This window comes from Pyxicephalus adspersus, chromosome 1, assembly GCF_032062135.1.
Source record: "Pyxicephalus adspersus chromosome 1, UCB_Pads_2.0, whole genome shotgun sequence".
NCBI classification, from domain to species: Eukaryota; Metazoa; Chordata; class Amphibia; order Anura; family Pyxicephalidae; genus Pyxicephalus; species Pyxicephalus adspersus.
In genome coordinates, this window is record NC_092858.1 from 51,230,091 (window position 1) to 51,255,330 (window position 25,240).

Genomic DNA, 25,240 nt, shown 5'->3' on the forward strand with positions numbered 1-25,240 from the left:
GTGATCAGAAGGGGAATTTGAATGACAGAGTGATCAGAAGGGGAATTTGAAAGGCACAGAGTGATCAGAAAGGGAATTTGAAAGGCACAGAGTGATCAGAAAGGGAATTTGAAAGGCACAGAGTGATCAGAAAGGGAATTTGAATGGCACATGAGTGATCAGAAGGGGAATACCGGTATGAATCTTTTTTTCTAGATTTTCCTCCTTTAAAATTGGGTGCGTCTTATATTCCGGAGCGTCTTATACGGCGAAAAATACGGTATATAAATCCCTAAACCCTTATTGCAAGAGTTTTTGGGCTCTAGTAAAAAAAATGCTTTATGGCTATGTATTTTAGTTTATCCAAGCCAGCTACCTGCCATTTCAAGCTAGTTCATCACCTCCCTGCCCCACACCTGTGACTGGAAAGTGAAGCAACAGAATATATAGATCAAGCTCCTTTTGAAAATCATGCAGCTTACATGATTGGCTCTTTAGGCTTGCATAGATGCTCAAAAAATTGTTACTTTAAACATTTGTTGGTGACTGTTTCAGGCGATAGTCAAGACAATAGTCAAGACAATCATAAAAAATAGTGAATCCATTGGCTGCACTGACCTCCAGTTATGACCCTCGCTCCCAGTCTAAATGATGCTTTAAAAATGATTATATGGTTCTAGAATAATTAGTAAATGTCAGGCACTTTAATGTATTCATTAATATAATGATGTTTAATCAAAAACAAGAATGCATTATTGACATTTTCTTAAATATCTGACTGGAGCTCAAATCTAAGTCAATTTTAGATTTTAATCAGCATAGAGCTTTTGACTTACTTATTAGATTGTGTTTATTGTAATGCATTCAGGGCCTGGTTTATCCTTCTTGCTCTCATATGCCAACCTTCTTCTGCTGTTACCTCTTAAAGTTGGAAGTAAGTAGAAAGATCAAAAAATTTTAGCCAAGGCATGCAATGCTTAGGGAAGAAGCTGGAATAGATAATAAGCCTTCACTATATCAGTATACCTTGAACCAATGATTAGAATGTAAACAGTCTCTCTATTGCGCTAGAAATTTCATTTTAGGGGTACAAATCCAGAGTTGGCCCACCATACACTGTACTGCCAACAAAGAAGCAAAGGACTGTGCAGGAAAAGCAACAGAAGGTCAATTGGGATGATAGCAAAATTATGTGACCATATGCAACCTCTGAGAATACCATGCAAAGGCCTATATTAGAAATGCAGAACACTGTACATGCTTATAAGGACAAATAAAATTACAATATTATCTTGTATTTATATAGTTCTCACAAATTACACAGGCCTTTACAAAGTCCATATTGATGCCACTAACTGTCCCTCAAAGGGGCTCAGCATCTAATATCTCCAGCATAGTCATATGTCATTAATACAATTGAAAGGCAGGTATTTTTGAGTGGAAGCCAAATAACCTAACTGCATGTTTTTGGGATGTAGGAAGAAACCAGAGTGCCCAGAAGAAACCCAAACAAACACAGCACGAACAGCCTTTTTGCAGATGTCCCAGACGAGACTCGAACCTGTGACCTAGTATTGCACAGGCAAGAGTGCTAGCCACTGACCCAACTGGGCTACAACATACCAATACACCAAACTTTAGGTATAAAAATGTATCTCTTACCAGTCCAACAACCACAGAGGAAAAAACAAGATGCATGCAACCAACAGTGTAATCTTATCTGCCCGTTGCCAAGTGTGTATTAAATCCATAAAAAAAGTAAACAATGCTTGCACTAAATGCTTACATTATGCAATCAAGAAAATCGAGCAAGCAAACTGAGAATCCCAACCCAAAAACACATGTGTAGCCTTATGACCAGTAGAAAGTTGACTGAACCTCAATGGTAAATTAAAAGACAATATAATATTGATTAGGCTACTTTAAAATTACTTATTTTAACGGCCCAGGGTTATGTGCAGGGTTAGTTGGCAACTGTTCCAGAACAGAAATAGTGCCAAAAAATGTATGGCTGGGTAAAATTATAGCTAAAGAGCCATATAGTGCCCCTCTGTCCCACAAGTGCTTGTTCATTCTAGTGAAAATGAAATAAGCACAAACACCTTACTTCTCACTTACCTGGAAACACTGCCCTCTGCTTTCCAATACTATCATTATGAGGGTCGTGGATTGGCCATGATGATGTTTGAGGGTTGCACCCAAAGGAAATGTGAGGAGAAGCCTCTCTATAAGATTGATGGTATATCATGGAGAAAGGAAAAAAGAAGCGGTGCAAAGGCACCTGGACATTCACAGCAATCTATACCTGTTTTTTTTTTTTTTTTTTTTGGGGGGGGTGACTGAGGAAAGAGATGAATCCCTGTAACATGCATGCTAGTGAGATTTCTCCACAATTTATTCTCTGGGAACAAACCTTTTACCAAACAGGAAGCAATGGAAAACTTGCATAAACAATATTAAAAAAGCTGAAAGAAAAAGAAGTAAATGCTGACTATGCTTTATATCTGAAGTTACCTTTTCTTTGACATGAGAAGGAATTTTCAAGCTGACAAAATAATTCTTTATCTTCATATTTTTCATCCTTTGCGTTCAACCAGAAACAGTTTTCTGTCATTTCATTAGGCTTAATCTAGAAATTAAACAAATATTAAGGTAAGCAGATGAACAAAATCAATATGCCCATAATAAAAAAAGAAAAAAGAATGGCAAATTACACACAGAACATGTTAAGGATGTATCCAAATGGGAAATCAACTTGTTAAGAAGTAGGTATTACAATTCCAAACATTTACATGCAATCCCCTCTATGCATCCCCATTTAACCATATTTAAAGAATCTTCTGTAGTTAGTGATTTTCTAAGCTGGAAGACTTGACTTTTTAAAACAACACTGCTGATGACAAATGTCTGTTGTCAAAGTAAAATTCTAATCTGCTTAAGGCAGAGTTGATAAAAGATTGTTAGTTAACAGGAAAAAATGTGCAGAGAATAAAAATGTAGAAAAAAAGGTAGAAAATCCATTTGAACGTGTGTTTTCTTTCAGATGAATTGATCTAGTTTTAAAATTTCCATTGACACACATCCAGTTTGCAACAGTTTTTTTTTCTTGAATGTTGGATTGTGGCATACATCACTGTTCAATTGCAAGCCCTCATGATGCAATTATAATGAGATGATATATACCGTACAGCAAATGTGAGGGGCTCATGCTGTTATGTGTCCCATGCCAGCAAAGAAATAATTCCATAGTTTACCTCAGTGTAAGTAGGCATCTTAAGAAAGTGTTACAGAACACAGCAGAGATCAGAGCAAACAGCTCAACGCATGTAGCACTTGGACAAAAAGACATTTGAGCATACAGCCTTAAACTGTATAACATAAGGAAGGCCTTAGAAGAATGAAAATTGATGCATATTCTTGGTAATGATCGAGAAGTAATTAAGTCAGGTAACTGCTGCACACATGTCAGATTCTAGCTTGAAATAAGCATGGCCATTTGTCTTTAGGTAAAGTTTACCAAAATTTTACCAAACTTACAGTTTTATCTAGCATAGTTATGTTGAGCTTTGTAATTCATGCATCCCTATTATGAAAAGGTAGCCAGGAAGAAGACTAGATTGCCTACAGTCTGCTTCCTATGCCATAACAATAACCAGCAGGTTATAAATAATCATTGTCACATTGCTGATGTCCTTCATGTACGCTATTCTTCCTGTAAACTGCCTAACATTAGCATTCAAGACCTGAAAACATGTTAGACTCATGTCACTTTACAATGCACTAACTTTGAACACTTGAAGCAAAGGACATCTACTGTTTTCATTTTTCATGATCTGTTTATCTTGCAGGTATTTTTAGATATTTAATTTACCTTCCACATATAACTTTTTTTGTAGCAGTTATGATGTCAGGCAAAAATCTTACACCAGCAAAAGGTGTCTACAAAATTGTGTGTGTGTGTTACTCATGGTTTTTGTTTTTTGTCTTATAAATGCTTGTGTCATAATAAAAAATATTTTGTAGCTTCAGTGTGGTCAAAAGTTCTAGGTGTGCTGATTGAATCAAATTGTGCTAATCTCTGAAAATCTATTTTAGTTTTAGGTTCTAATGTGATTAAAAAAAAAGGACAAACAATGAGTACTTTCACAAGGCACTTTTTAGGTTCCTTACCACATGTATGTAAGCCCCCAAGCCATTCCTGCAATATATATTATCTCCCAGGTGTGATATATAGTGCCCACCACCCCATCATCCATTTGTACAAATCCCCGCTCCTTTTCATTACGTCGATCATGAATGGTATAGCATTTAATGATTACTTCTAGGCCTTAAAGTGACCAAATACAATCAATAATTACTTCCCATAAAGCTGAGCAGTGTAGACTGCTGAAAGTGTGTGAGGAACAGCAGCGTGCTGTACTATATACTATAAAAGACAGCAGAAAGTTACTGACCAGGACTTTTGTAGTGTCTGTGGCACAGGGGAACAAAAGAAATTAATATAAAGATAGTGGAGGTTGTTATAAAAAAGACTTGCAGTTGTTGCACAAAACTGCGGGCCAGCTGAAATCAGCTGAAAACAAGCTAGGCAAAGCAGCCTATTTATGCTTCTGTACAATATATGACTATGTCCTTGGAAGGAGTTATCAAGTAATGTTATTATTTTTTAAGGCATGAAAAGCATGCAAATGTAATATTACCTCTTAGGAATTAACAAGGCAGTTGAGTACACATATGCTTTCAATTATTTAAAAATTAACATATTTCAGTACATAACTAAACCCCTTGTAGTGGTTAGCACAAAAATATAATCCATTTTTAAAGATGGTGTATCCACTGTTTGAAATTAACACATGAGTATGCTGATTAGTGAAGTAAAACTGCATTACCTTTTGCCAGTTAAGCCTCTTCATTCCAATTTCTGGTTTAAATTCTTTCTTGGGCTTTAGTCCAAATGGGAGATTCTTCATATTAGGTGATCGTTGGCCTCCTAAAAATGGAGGTAGTGGTGGGGCACCTGGTGGAGCCCCTGCCATTGGAATTGGAGGAGGAGGAGGCGGTGGAGGTACGCATCCATTTGAAAGTGCAGGTGGTGGAATAGGCGGTGGTGGAACTCCGGAAGGTGGAACGTTGCCAGACCCTTTATTAGCCATACTTTCAGTTGGAACAACAATACCATACTAAAAGAAAACAAAATAACATTAAGATATGATTTCAAATCATAGTTTGACCTTCAACCGTATCACAGGAAAATCTATGAGTTATACAAAGAAGAAAAAAACAACCACTAAATTAAAATTGTAGATAATGTTTTTAAAAAGCAGTAAAATAAACAAAAGTAGAAGACATTTTTAAGACTATTTTTTATTACAGGACAGGATATGTGAGCCATTTAGTCTCAAAAACTTTAACACATAAGCTTTTACCTTTTATTGCAAATTAAATTTAAATAATGCACATGTTTTATATATTGAAAAACTTATACTTATAAATAAAGCAGACAGCTTTGCTAACCTTGAGATCAACCAATGGCATGGGATCTTAAAACTAGGAAATTCAAAGTAAAAAGAAGATAATGTTCTGTACCTGTCTACATTGTTGAAATTCATTATACAAGATAAAGTAAGCAGGCTCAATTTTAGGACTGGGGGAAAAAAAAACCTAAACACGTTGACAGCATGTTTCAAGACAAAAGAGTGCAACTAGCAGTTTTTAACAGTGCAGCTTTAAATTCTGAAGCCACTATTTTAAGCTACAACAGACATTAGCATTTTTTTCCTGTATTTAAAAGACTAACATGCATTGGAACCTGCAGAACAACCCATCCACCTTGGCGTAAAACAAAGGCTGCTATATCCATCCAAATTGGATTGGCACTGTAAAGACACAAAGCAGCAAGGTGAATCTTGTTCCTATTGAGTTTACTTATGTTATATCCTACACTGCATGGACATGCATTTACTAAAAAAAAAGTGAATAAAGAGATTTCTGCTGAGGCCGATTCTCCAAAGACATAATTTTTCCACCTAAGCATAGGCATTAAGGCTAACCATATACTCAGAACATTTCCAACCAAATATCAACATCTGAGTGGTAAGTTTCCTTATCTTTTAGTAAACCTCAGTGTTCAACCTAGGAATTTTTTGAAGTTAGGGAAAAGAAATTGTAGGCGGGTGGTTGCCCCTGTATTGTGAACACAACTTTTCAGTAATCACCCAAAAATAGCTGGATGGTTACTGAAAAGTACCGGGTGCTGCACCAGGCTAAAAGAGGCTGGGGAGACAACCGAATTGACATTGATAGAAAAAAGTATCCTCTGTATATAGAATGTATAAATAATTAAAACAATATGTTGAAGTGTTTTATTCAGTGCAATAAGCCACCAGTTTTTCAATCCAGTAAAATATCCAAAAAATGAACAACAGTATTACCCTGGTAACAAAACACCACACCATGATATATCAATGCAACAGATGAACACTGTAGAAAAAGTGAATCTTAATAGGGGAAACAAACTGCTTGGAATCATACTGAGATTTAAGGGGCATAAAAAAGCATATTAGCAGTCAAGTCAGATTAAGAAATAATTAAGGTACGACTTTCACAGGAAATAACAATGGATACATGGGGAGCATGAGAAACTATGTATTATTAAAGGTTACAAAAAAACAAAAAAAAAATATCAGAAGATGCAGAGAGAGGTAGAGACAACCAAACTGATTTGTTGAAATGTAAAACTAAAAGTAAAGACTTCCTGTCTTCCCCACAAACAGAGCCTTCCGATACAATATTCTGCAGTGTCTCAGACTTAACAAATCCTACTAAAAATCCTTGGATCCACATATTATTTCAATATTTTGATCATTAAAAGGCAACCTCTTCTTTATTTATCATATGCTCGGGCAGAATTACATTGTAATTGAACACTATAACAACACAATGCAGTGCTCAATCCAGAATTTTTTTTAAGCCGGGTGGGATGAAATTGTAGGTGGGTGTCAGCCCCTGTCTTGTGACCAAACTCTTTAGTAACCACCCAAAAACAGCAGGGTGGTGCACCCAGCTAAAAGGACCTGGGGAGAACCCTGTAATGTTTTAACAGGTTAATATAAATTATGTGCGGCACAGAAGATGTATTTTAAGCCAAAGATTTTGCTGAAACTAGAAAACCTCTTTAATAATGCTTTTGTTTCCCTTGCATTTGTTATTAGGATGTGCAAACAGATAATGTTGTGCATTCCTGTTCATACCACAATTTCTACAAAGAAGGCATATCAGAGTTATACATTATAAATACCATTTAATGACTGCATTAAACGCAGCATACACTAAAGTTTTAACAAACTAGTTCCAGGCACTGTTGTCTGCTGTGATCATCTGCGAAAGTGTAAGTATTTGCTGTAAGGACTGCCCGGGGCAAGCCACAGCACCAGCATATTTCTTCATAATAAACCTGTCTACAATTCTTTATAAATAATACAAATGTTCCAAAAATTCATTGCTTAACCCAGCATTTGTCTGCATTTAATACATTTTTTTCAATGTACATTTCAGGCAGAAAGCCATACAAAATTGTCTGCTTCACATGTATTTAAAACCAATAAAACAGAATAAAATGTCACATGACAGAAAAACCCAACTTCTATTTTCTATCTATTCCATTAGGATGTGAGGGGACCTCTCTGGACTTGTGTGGTCTCTATAATAGGAACTGATGAGGGTTGTCCACAATGGGGACACCGGCATTAACGGAAGAGTCTAACACTTCTCCACTAGATTAAAACACATAAATAAATTAAACCAATCTACAATTTCACTTTAAATATATAAATATTGTTTTGGAAGACAATCTCTACAAAACTGCTCTGCAGCAAATTATACATTTACTAGTAGTTTTTCTTTAAGCACTCGATACAAAGGAAAAAAAGAAACCTTACCTTACTTAATCTGAACATCATATTTGTCACACCGTCAAATTATAAGCCTACATAGGAAATCACAGGTTTTTGTCATGTTTCAATCTGTTTACTTTATGAAATTGAAAAATTATCAGAAAATATTCCTTTCTACCTGTCAAGTTATCTTTCCCTGCAGGTTACCAAAAGCTGAAGGTTTAACGAAATAGATTGCAGGGGGAATAATTTCCTGTGCTGAGACAAAGATCAGTGATGAATGCCAACTCTGCAAGCTGAAGAGTTACTACCTTTGGTGGTTAATTACTTACAACAAATGTGACACTGGGAGCAGAACCCAAATGAAATACACTTAATTAACCAAAGACTTTGAACAAAAACGGATCAATTTAGGTTCACACACACCTAATTAATAACTTTCAATATTACTTTCTGAACCATAAGGAGGCAACTATGAATAAGGAGAGTGATAGTAAACATTTCCACCACAATGTCGAGAAATCTGAAATCCTACCCTTGTTTGAGAGGTATTAAGTGGAATTTGTTTCAACAGTCATGTTCTTGTATTCAATAGATTCATTTAATATGGTCCATTACCTGGGATTTAAAAGCCTGTAATTCTGCTTGAAGCTCATTGATTTTTTCTTCATTTTTCTGCGTTTGGGACTGGGTCTCTTGGCGAATTGTAAACTCTTCTTCATACTGAAAAGCATAAAAATAACTATAATAGCTAAAATAGCTAAAATCAGCACTGCTAAACAGTCTCATTTCCTACAGATGTATATATATATATATATATATATATATATATATATATATATATATATATATATATATATATATATATTCTGTAAAATCGGCCCCCTTTAGGCACTTGTATGTATGTATGTACTTGTATTTGTAAGCACACAATATGTAAAGATTAAGAGATAAACATGTATTGCCTAAATAAACATACCTGCCTGTTAACAGTTGTTTTTTTTGAGGCATGCACAGCTCAGTGTTTTATGTTGGGCATCCCAATCCCCCCTCCCCCCGAGAACGAATAAACTCCTGCACAGGAACCCAAAAAAGAATGACAGGACTTGCAAGGGAATGAGGACAGGTGAGTTCAATTTTATTGCTATCAGGCAAGTAAGCTAATTTTATTACGGAAGGACATCATCTGCTCACCTTTTTTGTTAAGTTCTGTTTTTACTACAAATAAGGAAATAATTTATAAAATAGTTGTGACTTATTCAGAAGATTAGGGTAGGGAATTAGTGATGGTATATAATTAATAACATACCTCTTGAACTCTGTTACATCAGTATAATGTGTTTGTTTAGGAAACTGACATTTTTTTTTTTTTTTGTTACTGGTCAACAGACCTATAACAATTCGACAAACTATTGCATTGGTTGGAAAATGAAGGCCCATGTGTTTGAAGGCAGCACATAATTACATTAAGTAAGTACATAACTTAGCATTCACAGAACCCTTATTCCAGAGGGAGAGGAAAAAAACTGGTAAAGCCTTGCTCAACAGGGGGAGAAATTCCTTTCTGATCCAGAATGCTGTTGAGGTTAGGGGGCATGAAAATTAAATTTACAATCAACTAGTAGGTCTTGTATCGGTTTTCCAATACACTGCACTATTGGAAGAGGTTAGTTCTGTGGGGGCACTGTGACAAGGGGGCTGTTGCTGACATCTTGTGCCAGATACACAAAACACCTTTGGAAGTCGTATAGGGAGCACACCTCAAGAGAGTTGTTTTGGTGACACAAGGAAGACCTATATAATATTAGGTAGGTGGTTATAAAGTTTTGGTCGTTCATATATCAACCAGTCACACATACATACATAAATAAAATAGGCTATTAGTTTGTTCTATAAACCACAGATACTTCATTAGTATATTATGTGCTTTCTCAAAAATGTTATATATTGTGTATATATAACATTTCTATAAAACATTTTGTTCTTTAAATTGGAATCACAAGATAAATATACTTCTCTCTATGCCTATGACATTCTGAATCATGCAGACAGATTAAAACAGAAGAGAATAAGTCACATATTGTAAAAATAAATCTCAATAATGAAGAGGTTTAGCTGAATTACTGTCACATTGTTCAGAAAAGAAATATCCTGTGGAGTTTTTGAGATTCATGGGAATTGAAAGAACTGAAATGCCAAAGACTGCGAAAATCCATACTGTGTTTATTTTTTGGGATAAAAGTAAATTGGATATGAAAGACGATTGTCTAAGTGACAGTTTTATAAAACACACCTTTTTAGTTTTCAGTAAACCTGGAAGCTGAAATTGTTATATTAATTTGCATACAATGCAATTTAGTGCACTAGATAATAGATGTGTTTTTTAATAGAGTAAAAACCTGTTTACAGCAACAAGTGGGGTTTCTTTTTCCCTCAATCAGGTCATGGCTTAAAATGGACTGAATTTATTTACTATATATGTACAGATCAAAGAATTTAGAGAGAAAAACTCACAATTTTTAGTATGAAGACATCAAGGGACCTGAAAGGCCCCAATGTCTCCCTTAACAGATCAAACATTTTCTGTAGTTTACATTCTGACTACCTGCGGTCATGTGAAACCTGTTCACCCAGAAGTGCTCAAAAGAAAACAGTACCAGGTACACCAAGAATAAGAGAGATGTAGTCTGTTCACAGCATTTCCCACTGGTTATCCTGAAAGTTCATTTTGTGGTCCAGGGCTCCTCACAAGCATAGGAAAGCCCAGGAACAATGGTAGAAGGAATTGGGTCTAGGAGGGCTCCCATATCCGCTGCCTATGGAAACAATCAGGCAACTATATAGCTGTCTACATCCCTTCTTATCCCTTCTACATAAACAGTCTTCAGTGTATAGACACTAAGTTACAACATACCATTTCAAAGATAAGACTTGTACTATGTGCCAGCAATCCTCAGGTCCCCAAAATATGACAGATAGACTGGATGGCATTAATTACAGAGACTTAAAAGGAAACACAATGTAATTCAAAATTTTGGAATTTGGAAACTTGTGAAAAAAATCTGAGCAAATGTGATCAAATTTAAATGTTATGCTTACAATTCATGCAATTCCTTTTCTTAACCTGCATTAGTCACAATATAGCATGAAAAAGGAATAAAGTTCTGTTAAAATAAAAACGTGCTCACATAATATATAAAAATTCTGTGTACATGATATTTATTACATCAAAAGACCATGTCAGTTGTATTTTTGGGTACATTTCCAAGGTTGCAAAACATTTTTGCAAGAAAAATCTTTTTTTTTTTTTTTAACTATTTTGCCAATAGTTTTCTAAAACTAGACTTAGGAAATAAAATCATAAGTATTAAAATCTGCTATCAATTTAAAGTCTCATCTGTACCAAGAAAATAATATGAAAAGATAGTCTACAGCAGCTAAAAAGTGTAAGTTGCAGAACAGAGAAGACTTATGTATAACAAAATGTATCTATTCATGTTCTACATGCATTTAAAGCCACAGTTGCTAATGTATCAATAAATATTTTTTACATACACAAGCAGGAACACAATCTTTATGGTCTAGTAAAGCTACAAACAAAAAGGTCCTAACCTTTTTTTTCATTTCCAAATATCTTTCTTCAAACTCTTCAGTCTTTGCTCTGTCAATACAAACATCTGCAAAATATTGATACGCAGAACAAAAACATTATCTATGGGCAACATAAACTACACAAACCGCATCATCTGTACAACTCTAGTATTCTACTAGTATAAAAAAACTTACCTAGCAGGGAGCTAAAGTCTACATCCAGTCTTTTCCTGTATGTGAAATCAGGGTCTACACCACTTCGGTGTAAAACAATTTGGGATACAGACTCTTCGATTATCTTAAAATACTGGGGTCTATAGAGAAACAAAACATAACATTCCTCTCTTAAACAAGTAGTATTTAATGGTTAATAAAAAGAAAGTGGATTTGGCTAATAAATACAAAAAAATAACAGAAAATATGTCCATTGTCTTTATTATTTAGGCAGAGCTATAATTTGTAATCTTTTGTAGTCTGCTTTCAGTCACTGAACATTTTCTACCTGCAGAGTGGACAACCATAGCACCAAAAGATGACTTATAACTAATAGAAAGTGACACACAGGCAATTATAGCGATAGAGCCGTAGACCACAATAATTGAATACTGGGTACCAAGGCAAAAAAAACACAGTTTTTGTTTCATGTGTTAACTATACCACATTTTTGGAACTAGGATGTGACTTGGGTTGAAGGTTGAAGTTGGAGATCTGAAAGCCAGGCAACTGGAGTCTGCTGTAGGTAACAAATTATCCCACATGTATACCGTACGATTCTGAGTTCCCTTTATATTTTTGTAGGTGCTGAAGGTGAAAATACAAATTGAATTGACTGAGAGAAATGTAAATAGTTTATTTAGGTTTTGGGGCCACACAGGATCACAGTCCTTAAACAACAGTGCCAATGGTGACCTACACATGTATGACTACATACTGTAAAAAATAAAGTATGCAATGAGTAGGAAGACAATTCATGCAAATAAATCATTTTAATGATTGTAGAATAAAGCACAGTTGCACAAACAAACTGCACACAACAAGATTCAATATGCAGGGTAATTGATACTAAAGTAACCCACTAACCAAAGGTGAAAAATCGATGTCGGTTTCCATGGGAGACTAATCATCAAAGGCTTTTACTTTTCTTATACTGTCTCTTAAAAACATCTACTATTATATAAAGGAAAGAACTATTTTCTGAACAGGGAATATATATCAATATACATATACTAACATTATACATAGCCTAAGGTCAAGTCTCCACAAATTGTTTTTTTGAATTCCTACAATTGCCCATACCACTTTTGAATGTGTTCATGCGAGCTTATACAAGCATTTAAAAGCTTTATGGTGCTTATTAAATCCCATAATGCCTTTTGGTCTTAAGTAAGAATTTCTAGATGTCTAAAGCAGATGTTTAAAACACATTCTAAACACTTGTAAACTTTTCCATTTTTTCAATGTGAACATTTTGCAAACGCTTCCATTGATTTTAATTTACTCACAGGAAATTGTGTCACCCGATCTCACACCTGGGCAATGTGACATCAGGTGATGTCACAAGCAGAAGAAGGACAATGGAAGAACATGGCGAAACTTTTATATAATGTGAAAAATTTGATGATTTGATGCAATAGAATGCAGGGAAACTTAAAACATGGGCTAAGCCTAAAACATGATAACATAACTCCATCACAGCTAAATGCAAGGAAAACAAACCAAAACATGTCTAACAATACATATATGCATCAATGTTAACATTTATAGGGTCTTGAGAGCCTACAAAAACACAATCTCAACAAAGGGCTTCAAATGAGCAAGAAAGTAGCTCCAAAAAAGAAAATAACTGCTCAACACTTTATTATAGATGTCAAATAAAATGAATCCACACAGTCAAAACAAAAAACTTAATCATATCCAATAAATTATTCAAAGATAAGCTGTAAACTCACATGGGACACACTCAGAATACAATACCTAGATAAAAATAAGATACCTAATAAAAATATTTATTTTCCCTTATTAAAAAATACATACATGCTACAAGTAGGCTACCATTTATCATATAAAAGATATTTCGAAACATCAGGATTAGAAAGTTTTCTCCGCTCTGAAAATGTCCAGCATGTGGTGTCTGTGCGTCTAGACATGGTCTATGTATAAGTAGGGTTGAGTAAACCAATGTAATAATGTAGGCTTTCCAAGATTATCATCATCTGCTTTCTTGGTAAGAATTTCATGATTTTAATATTCATTTTACCAGTATGCACTCATACATGCATTACAAAAGAATTGCCAATTATGCAAACTTTATAAGCAAAAACAAGAGTAATGACACACAAACTAGGAAAGCATGTTGATTTTCATGTGTAGGTTATTAGCAATACCAGTAAAACAGGAAGAGCTCATGTCATAACAAATATTTGTAATAACAGGATTAAAAAAAATGATGGTGTTAACATAACCAATTCACTCCCAATTAAATGGCCGGGAACAGAAAATAAACCATTATTAGGTGGGAGGATGGTTTTAGTACCGCCAGTTATTTACATAAAAATAAAACAAAGAATTCCCTATAACCGTTGTTCTTGTGTCAACTTTTATTACATTCTCAAAATGTAAGAAATAACTCTAAATTAACTTCCAGTGGGAAGGCTCAATGGACTGACAAATAAAAAGGCAGCCAAAACTTTCTATGTACTTTGTAGCCAGCACTGTTCAACAAAAATGTCAGATTAGTTGTAACATAGCAACAATTGCTTTGTCGATACAGAAATCAGAGAGGAGAGGTTAAAATAGTGTAATGTGTAAATACAACTGGCTGCGTTCAGGAGAAGAATACAACATTTAACCAGTCCATAAGTGTGTGTGTGTGTGTATGAGTGTGTGTATAAGTGTGTGTATGAGTGTGTGTATGAGTGTGTGGCCAGTTGAAGTTCCGGTCCATAAAGAACAGCTACTACTAGCAGCTATTGTGCTGTGATATGTCAGGGCTCCTTAAAATTTTATCAAAGAAAAAAGATAGGTGGATAGACCCAAAGATTGCGCTTTTCAAAAGATGGCCTTTCCTGGTAAACAACAATACTATTATCATCAAATAAACATTTTATTGTATCATCTACAAGAAGAAACAATACCACAGTTCAAGCAACATCCACCTATGGTTTTTATTAGAGATGAGCGAATCGAAGCTGACAAAGTGGAATTCGATCCGAATTTCCATGAAAAATTCGATTCGCAACAAATTCGAATTTCTTTGCAATTCGTGGTATCGAATCGCCATTTTTCCGAAAATGTCAGCTACACATGTGAGGACTGTAGAGATTCCACTACGATCTCTGGACACTACAGGGGATGAATGGGGACTTGTCTTGTAGTGCCCAGAGATCGTAGTAGAAATGCAGAGGTCATCTGCAGTTCGGTTTCCCATATAACGTCACAGCGGGAAACTGAACTACAGATGAGCTCTGCAGTTCCACTGCAATGGGCACTACAAGTGATGAATGGGGACTTTCTTAGAACTTTCTTGGAACTTATGTTTCATTCTTGTCTTTGTACGCTTATTGGCTCATTGAACCTACATTGAACCTACATTTGAACAATTGTATAACTATTGTCAAACCTTTTTATTAAGGTGTTTTGAGAGACATTCAGTTAAGTGGCTTCTTGCCAAGAAACCTGCTGAAATCTGTCAGTATTTACAAAGCAAACCTGTTCCCCTAGTGCAAATTAACATCACCTGGTTTAGATGAGCTTTAGCAGCAGGATGCCACACTGAGTGACATGCCTACAAACAGTGACACAGGAGGCTACAACATTCGTTTTGAGGGGTCAACAATTGCAAGATCATTTCACTACAGTCCGAAATTCCTGAGGTATGATTTCTACACCTTGTTGAATTTATGGCACTAAGAATACAGCAGCTCTGAAAAAAATAAAAATGGGGGTACAACTCGACACCAAAAAGCTATAGCTAATAAAAAGACCAGTAAATATAAATATTACGTAACAGACACCTAAACATACTAAGTTGCTGTTTATACTGCTCTTCGAAATGCAGTTTTTTCTATTAAACTCTGTTCAGTCTTCAAACTGTAGGTAGATCAGTAACATGGAACATAACAGGCAGCAAGGTGTGTATCAAACAATAACTCACCGTGCAAAATAATCATTTCTGATTATTAGGAGATGCTGAAGAATTGACAGGAAATAAACTTCAGAATTTGTGTTCTTCACAGAATTCCACAGCATACTAAACACATCACTGGCATCAGTTAGGGTGTTAAGGTAATAAAACTGACAGTCTTCAGGACATAATTACATTTAAGCACATGGGATGAAAATTTCATAAACCTTTAGCAAAATTGTATATGGTAATTTCCCAATATTAAAAAAAACTTTAATAATCTTGCCCACTCTACTAGAATCTAACGTCCATCAGGGAGTAAAGCTAACCTTAACATTTAATTCTTTATTAAATTTAACTGAGGCCCTGGTTTATATGCAGTCAAATTCTTCAGAATTGCAGTAGATGACAGAACATATTTGTAAATATTACATGTACTTGTATTTGATAATGCATGTGCATTTACGTTCAAATGTAAACTGCCTCTTGCTGTGGGAACATTATTGATAATGCAGCAAAGTACCGTTTTGGTATTTACACTTAAAATAGGAATATGTAGAACTCTATACTATTTATTATAATCTATTGAAATATATATACACATATTCAGTAAATCTCTGAAAAACATGCAAACTTGAATTCCACAAAAAGAGCTGGTGAAGGACTAATATATTGTATCAAACAATTCACCAGCTGCACTCACTGAATTTAAAATTGGGGAAGTGCAAGGTGCCACTACCTTCTTTCGTCTTCTGCCTACATCACCCGATCTGATCGTCCTCACATTTTTTTTTTTTTTTTTTTTTTTTTTTTTAAGCTTTTAAATTTAACCCCCCCCCCAAAAAAAAAAGCCATCCTTACCTTGCATAAAAGTGTTATCTACCCTCTTATGTGAGGTAAAAAAATGTAGTTTAGGCCCGCTTTAAGCAGCCAGTGCCTTGCCTGAATAAAAACACCTCTCTTTTTTTGCTTCATTATTTGGGGTGTTCACACAAATCCTTTCACACATCCCTCTCTCTATCACTTGAGTGTCTGCAGGTGAATATAAAAGGTTTTTATTCAAAATGTTTTAGGTCTTCTTTTTTTCTTTATTTCCTAATAAATACACATATGGATTATTGGTGTTCAGCCATAAACCGTGAAGTAAAAAAAAAAAAAAAATTGCATTGATGTGCAAAACATTTTTTTTATAACTTTGATTGGAAATGTGGGCATTTCTCAACATCTCAAATAAAAAATAAAAGTTTTTCTTGAATGAAAATAAATGTGTAAATGCAGGATATGTATGCTTTTTGTAGAAAAAATAAAAAGAATATTTATACAAGCGTGCATCCAATTGTTTATGCCTTAGGTATTCAGTAACCTCAAATAATTGTGTCAGTTTTCTGACAAGTCCCTAAACTTTGTTTTAACTTTCTAATGTGGGTTTCTACCCCATAGTATGTCAATAGTTCATTTCCATTTTTTTTTTTGTATTATGCCCCAACTGTCTTGTGCCCAAATATTTTGACTCCTGTTCGTACTGCCCCATGATTTGTAAATATTTGTAGTAACTGTTTGTAGTACTGTAATAGTGTAATCAACACAATGCAATGAGTTGGGCTTAGTTCACCTTAGCATTAAAAACTCAAGGCTTTTCAGATTTCTGAGTGCCTGAATGTCAGGCATTTGTCAGTGGCTGCAAAAGATAAGCAATCAGTGCATCTGCTTAGTCTATGTCTAAAGCTAGGTACACACTTCCAATTATTATCGTTGGTAAACGAACGACGAACGATCCTGCACGATATCTGCGAACGATCGTATAGCACCAATCCTGTACATACAGACAACGACACGATCGTTCGCAGATATTGTACACACGATAGATACGATCGTTTGAACGATACAGGAAGTGACGTGCACCACAGGAAGTGAGTGAACGTTCGTTCACCGCGCATGCTCAGACCATGGACGATCACTAAACGACCGTACACACGATAGATGGTCAACGATCGTCGTCCAATCCGATCCGCCGGTCCGGTCGTTCATTTCCAACGACTATCCTCGTTCGTCGGCGTCGTTGGTTACTTTTTTTACGAACGATTTTTGCCCAATCGATCGTTCGTCGTTCATTTCCAACGATAAAAATTGGAAGCGTGTACGCAGCTTAAGTCTGATGGCTGAGACAGCAAACCATCCTTAAACAATGCATGTAGCATCTGAAAAAAAACAGGATTAGTTGTTACAATATTATGAATGTTGGCAAAAAATTTTAAGCAGTAATGCAAATAAAACTACTTGCAACTACTTAAAACTTGCAAACATGAGCTAGGCCTTATAAAGCATACACTCTACAATACCAGGGCTCTCCGGTAGGTAGCAGATGGCTAATGGTCCGAACTTTAGCTATGTAACTCTATTGGCTGCATGATAGCTCCATGTACAAGATAAAAGCAAATTTCAGTTAGAGCAGCAGCTTGTCAGTTCTGCTGACAGAGTAGTGGAAGTGAAATGGTACAAAGTATAAATGTCTTCAGCAAAGCTGGCAGGCTGCACTGCAAGAGGAAAGATGTGTGGTGTGATACAATTGATGCTTAACAAATTTGAATATACCTATATAATTCCTGCAAATTCCCTATACCAGTGTAAAACAACTGCAAATCAGTTTCTTTTTGGTTAGAAACCTGATTATCATTCACCACCTAATATATTAAATGCAGTCAGACATACATTTAAATGAAATGAAAAGAAAAAAACATAAAAGGAAAAACATATATAGGAAGAAAATTTAAACAATAGCCATAGATAAGAAAAGGATATTCCATTTCAGAGCGGACATCATCAAGGCGATGGGAGAACTCTATCATGTCTTCCTCTTTGTGTTCATCAAACACCCTCAGCTGGATGTCCAGGGCATCATTACGAATATGCTTCAATTGCTATTAAAAAAAAAAAAGAAGAAAATAAGTTTTGTTGCCCAAAGACTCCAATAAATAAGGCTAAGCGCAACAAAATTAAATTAAGACAGCATATCTGGGGATCATATACCTCACGGTTATGAGTCTTTACCAACTCTTTCTGGACTGTATTATAACTACAATTATCTTTAATTTAAATTAATTAATTAATGATTTAAAAAAAAAAAAAGGGTTTTTAGGTGAAGTGTAATCTTGACAGCACATTCAAGATCGTTCTACTGTGCAATACAGTTAAGTGGGACCTAAATTATTTTAGACCTGGGAAATTTGACTATCAAAGTTTTTTTTTTTTTTTTTGCTGGTTTTCAATCACAAAGTGAGGCTTACCTACACACAAGCAGAACACTAAAATAAAAAGGATAAGTAATTAAATGTTACCGCCATCGAAGGTATTGTAGAAAGAAAAAAAAAATGTCAGTGGCTGCTACTTTTTCTGAGTACAGTTATTTTGGCTAATTTGAAAATTTGAAACCCATTTAATAACATCAATATTAGGTTAAATATGTGAAATCACTACACCGCTCACCTTTTGTGTAATGTGGTTTGAGGTACCTATGAATCGAGTCTTTTTGTGTGATGGTTCAGAAATTCTGGGCAGAAGTTTTACATCTCTGGGCAGAAATGTCTGGACTCCAAGGCATCCAGAAACACATTGGAACCATCTAGGAAAAAGTTACTTTGTGTTCTGATATTCTGATACTCTCCAGTATCAGTTAATATTGTATTAAGGTATTATTATTACCTGTAATAGCTTATGTACATCAAATCAGCATTTAGAGTAGGAATACATACAAAAAATAGTGAACATTTTTGCAGGTCACTGGCTAGTAACACAATGTTGATTTGAAGCATATCTCATCTATTCTAATGAGATTACATTTTACCAACAAGAGAAGTCTCTTAAACACCATCACCGTCACCATTCCATCACTAGGGTGTCTGCAAACCTAAATATTTATGCAACAGTGACTACAGGGAACTTACTGGCAATATCTCTCTCAATCCACAGCGCATAAATTCATTTCTGATGTGAAGCCTGAAGTCCAGATCATCAGGTGATGTAACAAGTGCATTGATAAGCTGCATACAAGCCACCTACATCAGACAGCACAGAGAAAATTAAAATATCTTGCTTTCAGCTTTTAATTCAATTTACACTGCAACTAAAATGACAAACAGAAATACATATTAAAAATATAAGGAAATATCTGAAAAGTAAATGACTGAATATATATATATATATATATATATATAAATATATTTTATTCTCATTCACCTTGTATTAACATACAAAGATAGTCAGCCCAGTATGTTAATGCTTAAAAAACTGAGACACTAAAGGTCTTTGTTTTAAATATAGAGAATATATTGCACATGGAAAGCAAGATATAAAAGACGACAGATCAAACAAAAACATCTATAAACATGACTCTTTAAATCAATAAATATCAAATGCTTGAGTCCCAGGTTTTATCAAAAACAGTAAAATTATCATGGTACAGGTGAGTTTGTCACTAATCATAATTTAATTAAGTTTGACCTCGCAGCTTTCTAGGGAAAGGGTTGCCAAGTTCCATGATAAACATAATAAATAAGGGAAGAAAGTTTGGGCAACATAAGGAGTAATAGCGAGATTTACATCCATTACCCAAGAAATCAAGTCAAAGACTCCTTTCTAAAGCCTTAAAGGGGGGGGGGGCAAGGCCACTACATTGTACCTCTCAACGCATCCCCTGAAGCAAAGGGAAGTTATTTTGCCACTTTTTACTACGTTCCCAAATAGTAGTAAATAAGAAAGTTTTGTCCTAGGGAATGACATAAAATTATATATACGGTAGAATTGAATCCCCTGGAATGGATGTGCAAGAACTTTCAAAGGGGATAGAGAGATATGATGGCTGGCCCTGGCATAGTTTCAACACCAAGTCTCCAATTTGTAAAGCTTGCACGAGTAAACCAGGTCTCCAATACATAAAAATCGTTTCGCTATCTACCATTTAAACAGATTAGGTTGCGCAACAGAGGGAAAGTCAGGGGTTCCACACAATGGAGTTTTAGGAAGGTGGTCTGAAACCCAATCCAATCTTGTACCTTTTTTGTTCCAAATTAATAGCAGGTGTAGGACAATGTAGGGCAGCAAATGTGTAGTCTGCGTTTTGAGGAGGTCCACATAGATGCCTCCATTGTCATTAAAAATTAGCTCAGCTCAACCCACCGAGGTCTTTCTTTAAACCAATTAGGTGATATGTGATGTACCACAGTAATAGAGCACGTTAGGTAAACCCTTTGGTCCTTGGAAGCATAAAGAGTTTGCTTACCGAACCCACTTTTTTGTTACCCCATATGCATTCTAAAATCTTCCACTTAAGAGCATAAGGCAGTGTACACACGTTAGATTTTTTTCATTGGAAAGGATCAGATACATGAACGACGTCAGACAGCTGCTGTACACACATCAGATTCTCGTCCAATACTTGTCCTGAAGCAATATTCAGACAAGAATCATCTGACGTCTGTACGTAGCCTTAAGGTCCCTACCCAATACAGCTGTCAGTAGCATACTGAATAAATAGGGAAGTTGTTCATTTTTAGGAGGCAATCCAGCCCAAAAATGTTGGAGGAGAGATGACCAACAATCAGGGGTCAGTATATATTTGTTCAAATAGTGGTGGGTAGTTCTCTACATACAGAGATTGTTATCTGGGTGTCACATGAATGCAAATAAAGGCGAATAAAGTCAAACTCCAAAAGAAGTCAAATTTTGGTTTAGAGATAGAAAGGAGCGTAGGCAACAAACTAATGTTCAGCTCTCCAATTTATCACTAATCATCTTAAGTCCTGAAATAGACCCAAACAGGTTTTATTAAATTGAATACAGATATCAGTGGTGAAGAAATATACATCAAAATGTCATCCACAAAAAGTGCACATTTATTTTCAACCATGCCACACTTATAACGTCTTATGTCAGGATGGGAATGTAGTGGAATGGCTAGGGGTTTTACGATTAAGACAAAAAATAGTGGGTATAGGGAGCAGCCTTGTCTAGTCCCTCTCTTAATTGGGAATCGATTGTATCAGATTTCCTTTCACAGTTATATGGGCCATCAGTGAAATAAATATATATTATACACCACTAAGCCACAACATTAAAACTTCCTAAATGTAAAGTACAAGCCACTGATGACTTCATTAAAATGACACCTGTTCAGGGATTAAATATATTGGGCAGCAGTGGAACAGTTCATTCATGAAGGTAGTAATATGTTGGAAGCAAGAAATATGGCCAAGTGTCAGGATCCTTTACAAGGACCAAAGACTAGATTGGGTCAAAGCATCTTCCAAAATAACAGGTCATGTTCACATCTATCAAATGTTAGAGGATTCAGTCACAGTGTTGTGAGAAAGAGCAGACCAAAGTGCACATATATGACTATAATGCACAGCACCAACCAAACAAAACCCAGCATATTATCACAAACACTTCATACCCAATGTCAAGCATGGAGAGGTGAAGATTTAAGCATGTTTTGCACTCACAGGATCTGGCACCTTGCAGTCATTAAGTCAACCATGACCTTCTCTGTAAACTTCCCTTTACTCTAGAGTCTAGTGATTTATATTATTTTAAAAATAATTAAACATACTAATTATGCTCCAATACATAAAAATTGGAATTGAAAGACAGTGTAGCAATACATATTATTCAGTTAAGCTTTTCAGGATAACTCTAGCACAGTGTAATATTAAATCAAGCTGGAAAAGTGATAAACTATCTAGAGCCAGAAATTCCAGTTACAAAATACCTGGAATGTGCTGAAAAAACTTTAAGTAGAACTGAAGTTTAAAAAAATCACCTTTTAACACTGCAGCCATCTCTATGTATTTTTCATGTGTTTTCTTAAGACACTACTGTCATAGCTTTTCAACAGAAGCATTCCACTCACTGTAATGAATTGCACTATAAAGGAAATGCAATAGAAGAAAGCAAAATAGTAGAAAACTGGAGGCTTTGCTGGCAAGCAGACAGAAATAATTCCCACAGGTATTATAGCTCTACAGTTGTCACCTTGAAAGCCAACAGCAATCTTCAGTCTCGGCTGTTCGCTCAGAGTCATGTTTTTCACAACACCAAGAACTGCATTTACTAGCCAATTTATGACTGCAGATTCTAACATTTTGGCTACCTATAGGTAGAGAATAAATCACCAAGTAACATGTTTCATATTTCTGAACAGATGTAAACTTTTAAAACAGTAGAGATGAAGACTAGACTAGGCTACCTGTAAATATCTACAATACAAGCACATAATGACCTAATGGTTATTAGAACTTGGATACACCTTTGCTTTGTTATTTTTTCCAAAGCTCCTACTATATGAGAAAAAGCAAGGTTTATTATTTATGTATTATGTTTTTAGTCCTAGGATATTTAAAAACAAACAGGTACATTAAAGCAAAAAAGAAAGAAAAATCAAACTTTAAAAAGTGAACATTCTATATTTACTGTGAAATAACTATATTTTTAAGAAATAGGTTAAAAAAAAGGGATTTTTCAATATTTATTACTAGTACTAAAGTTTGTGTGTGTTTTATTAAAAAAAAATATATCCTGTTTAGTATAGAGCAAGGGTCCCCAACCCCCCGGTGGGTCGCGGCTCTGGAGAAAGGGGGGGGGGGGGGGGGGCGCATGAGCCAGAGCCTCTGACTATGTCACCTGGATGGAATTGCAGGCTTAGGGCGGTGGGCGGGTTGTATCTCTGTACACAACATGCCCACTCTCCCATTGCAGGTCGAGTAGGAGGGTTCTGGCATCATGACATCACTCTGGGGGAAATTTCGTCCCCTTTGAGTGACACACAGCTCCCTGAGCATGCGCTGTGCAGTCCATGAGATTAGTGGTTCGTAAGCTCCAAAAGGTTGGGGACCACTGATATAGAGTGAGCCAGGTTTTTAATGCTATGTTGCCACTAAAAAGATATACTTTGTTTGGCTTGGTGAGCATTGCCACCAAGACTTGAAGTGATCTACCTTTATCGTTTGGAGACAAATCAATAGGAATAAATGTACTGATGCTTTAGATGGTAATTCCTCTAAAAGCAGGGGGAGGCTGGTAAAAAAAAAAAGTGAACACAATAGCACATGAGTTGAAAAGCTGGCTTATTTTACCATTTGAACAATCTTGAAGGATAAAAAAGTGAAGGAGGCAGTGAAGCCATTCACAGGTAAGGTTGCTGTGGGGAGTGAAGGTCACCGGGTTCAAGGTACAATCTCTCCTTATCCATGCTTGTTCATTAGAGCAGGTTAGTAAGCAAACACTGCCTGTTCATGATCAAGAAAATAACAAAGCATAGATGACTCAAGCTTTATTTAAGGATTGATTTATTAACTGCTATATACCTTCTGTCAATAATTATTGCTTGGAAAAAGGTATTCCCTTTATTAATATACTCAAAGCATACTACACAACAGAAAGTAGCAGCAAAAGAAAGTAAACAAAATAACCCTTTATATTTTTTGGAAATCATACAGCAGTCTCAACTAACTGTATTTTATATCAGAAATGCAAGATTCCAATGGGGCTAGTAGGAAGACAAAGTCAGATGAAAGGCCATTAAGTTATCAAAGACAGGTCTTACTTAGATAGTTGTAATTTGCCACATTTAAATTAACTTAAACCTTGAAATGTTGAAGACATTTTGTATCTTGTCTTAAGTCGCTTCCTCAGCTCTAAGGAATGTCAGGAAAGTATTTGTGGAATTTTTAGTCACACTCGTAGCACAGATACCTTAATTCAATCACTACGGAATGTCACAAGGCAGATGGTGATTGTCCAAATGTCCCCAACATAACAAGAACAAACACAATTGAATGTAAATACTTCTAGTTATATCTTTGCCTGGAAAATCTAGTCAAGTCTAGTTAAGATTCCCTGAAAATTTCCTGGAAAACCAACTATATATTCTAAACACCTGGCTGTTTTATGTGTGCAAGTACTGTTCACTAGTGATTTAGTGGTGACCAGCTTCACTCCATACAGATGTACACATTCGTGAAAGAAACTGTTTATTAGTATCTCAATGCTTGATTAGATATATTAATTAAACAGAAAGTCCTAAAAAATTAGTAGACACTATAGATCGCAAACAATACCCTACATAATACAAGACACAACCAGGGGTAACATTGATATTTTTTTCATTTACAGAACATTGGCCCAACTTTGGAAATAATTATTATTTTGATCCATGTGCTAAATTTCTTGGAATCTTGTGTAAAAATAAACATGCTTTCTATTGTTTATACTTAACTAGCTTTCAGAACAACCAGTAAAATTACCAAATAGATGGACATTTTTTAAACTTCGGGTAAAAATATAATAAGTAAAAATTGTTATGAAGTCTTTAAAGCAGATGAGAAATGTTCTATACTAACAGACACCACCCTAATATTTTCACGCACCCTTTACGCATCATAGCATTAAGTGGGCAAAGTGGATTATGCATGTCCAAAAGGTTAATGGTTGAGCGTTACGCAACACTAAGAATAATAGGGATAGTGTGCTTGCAGTTTCTCTTCAATGCATGCCCTAATCATATACTACCTTGACTATCGTAACCCTATGACATCCCTCTATAAAATATACAGTAGCTTTCATCCTAGTAATCTATCAATGTACTAAACACACAATCATTTCA

General features: G+C 35.4%; 1 protein-coding gene across 1 annotated transcript in view; it reads right to left on the bottom strand.

The window, feature by feature from the left end:
• The window catches only part of DIAPH3 (diaphanous related formin 3), a gene marked incomplete in the record, with an annotated part of 209,714 nt that overhangs the window by 88,106 nt on the left and 96,368 nt on the right, over nt 1–25,240 (bottom strand). The window contains 8 exon segments of the mRNA XM_072410484.1: nt 2,494–2,608; nt 4,869–5,159; nt 8,490–8,594; nt 11,484–11,548; nt 11,658–11,776; nt 15,616–15,732; nt 18,385–18,503; nt 19,527–19,637. Of these exon segments, the coding sequence (XP_072266585.1) occupies nt 2,494–2,608; nt 4,869–5,159; nt 8,490–8,594; nt 11,484–11,548; nt 11,658–11,776; nt 15,616–15,732; nt 18,385–18,503; nt 19,527–19,637 (1,042 nt within the window).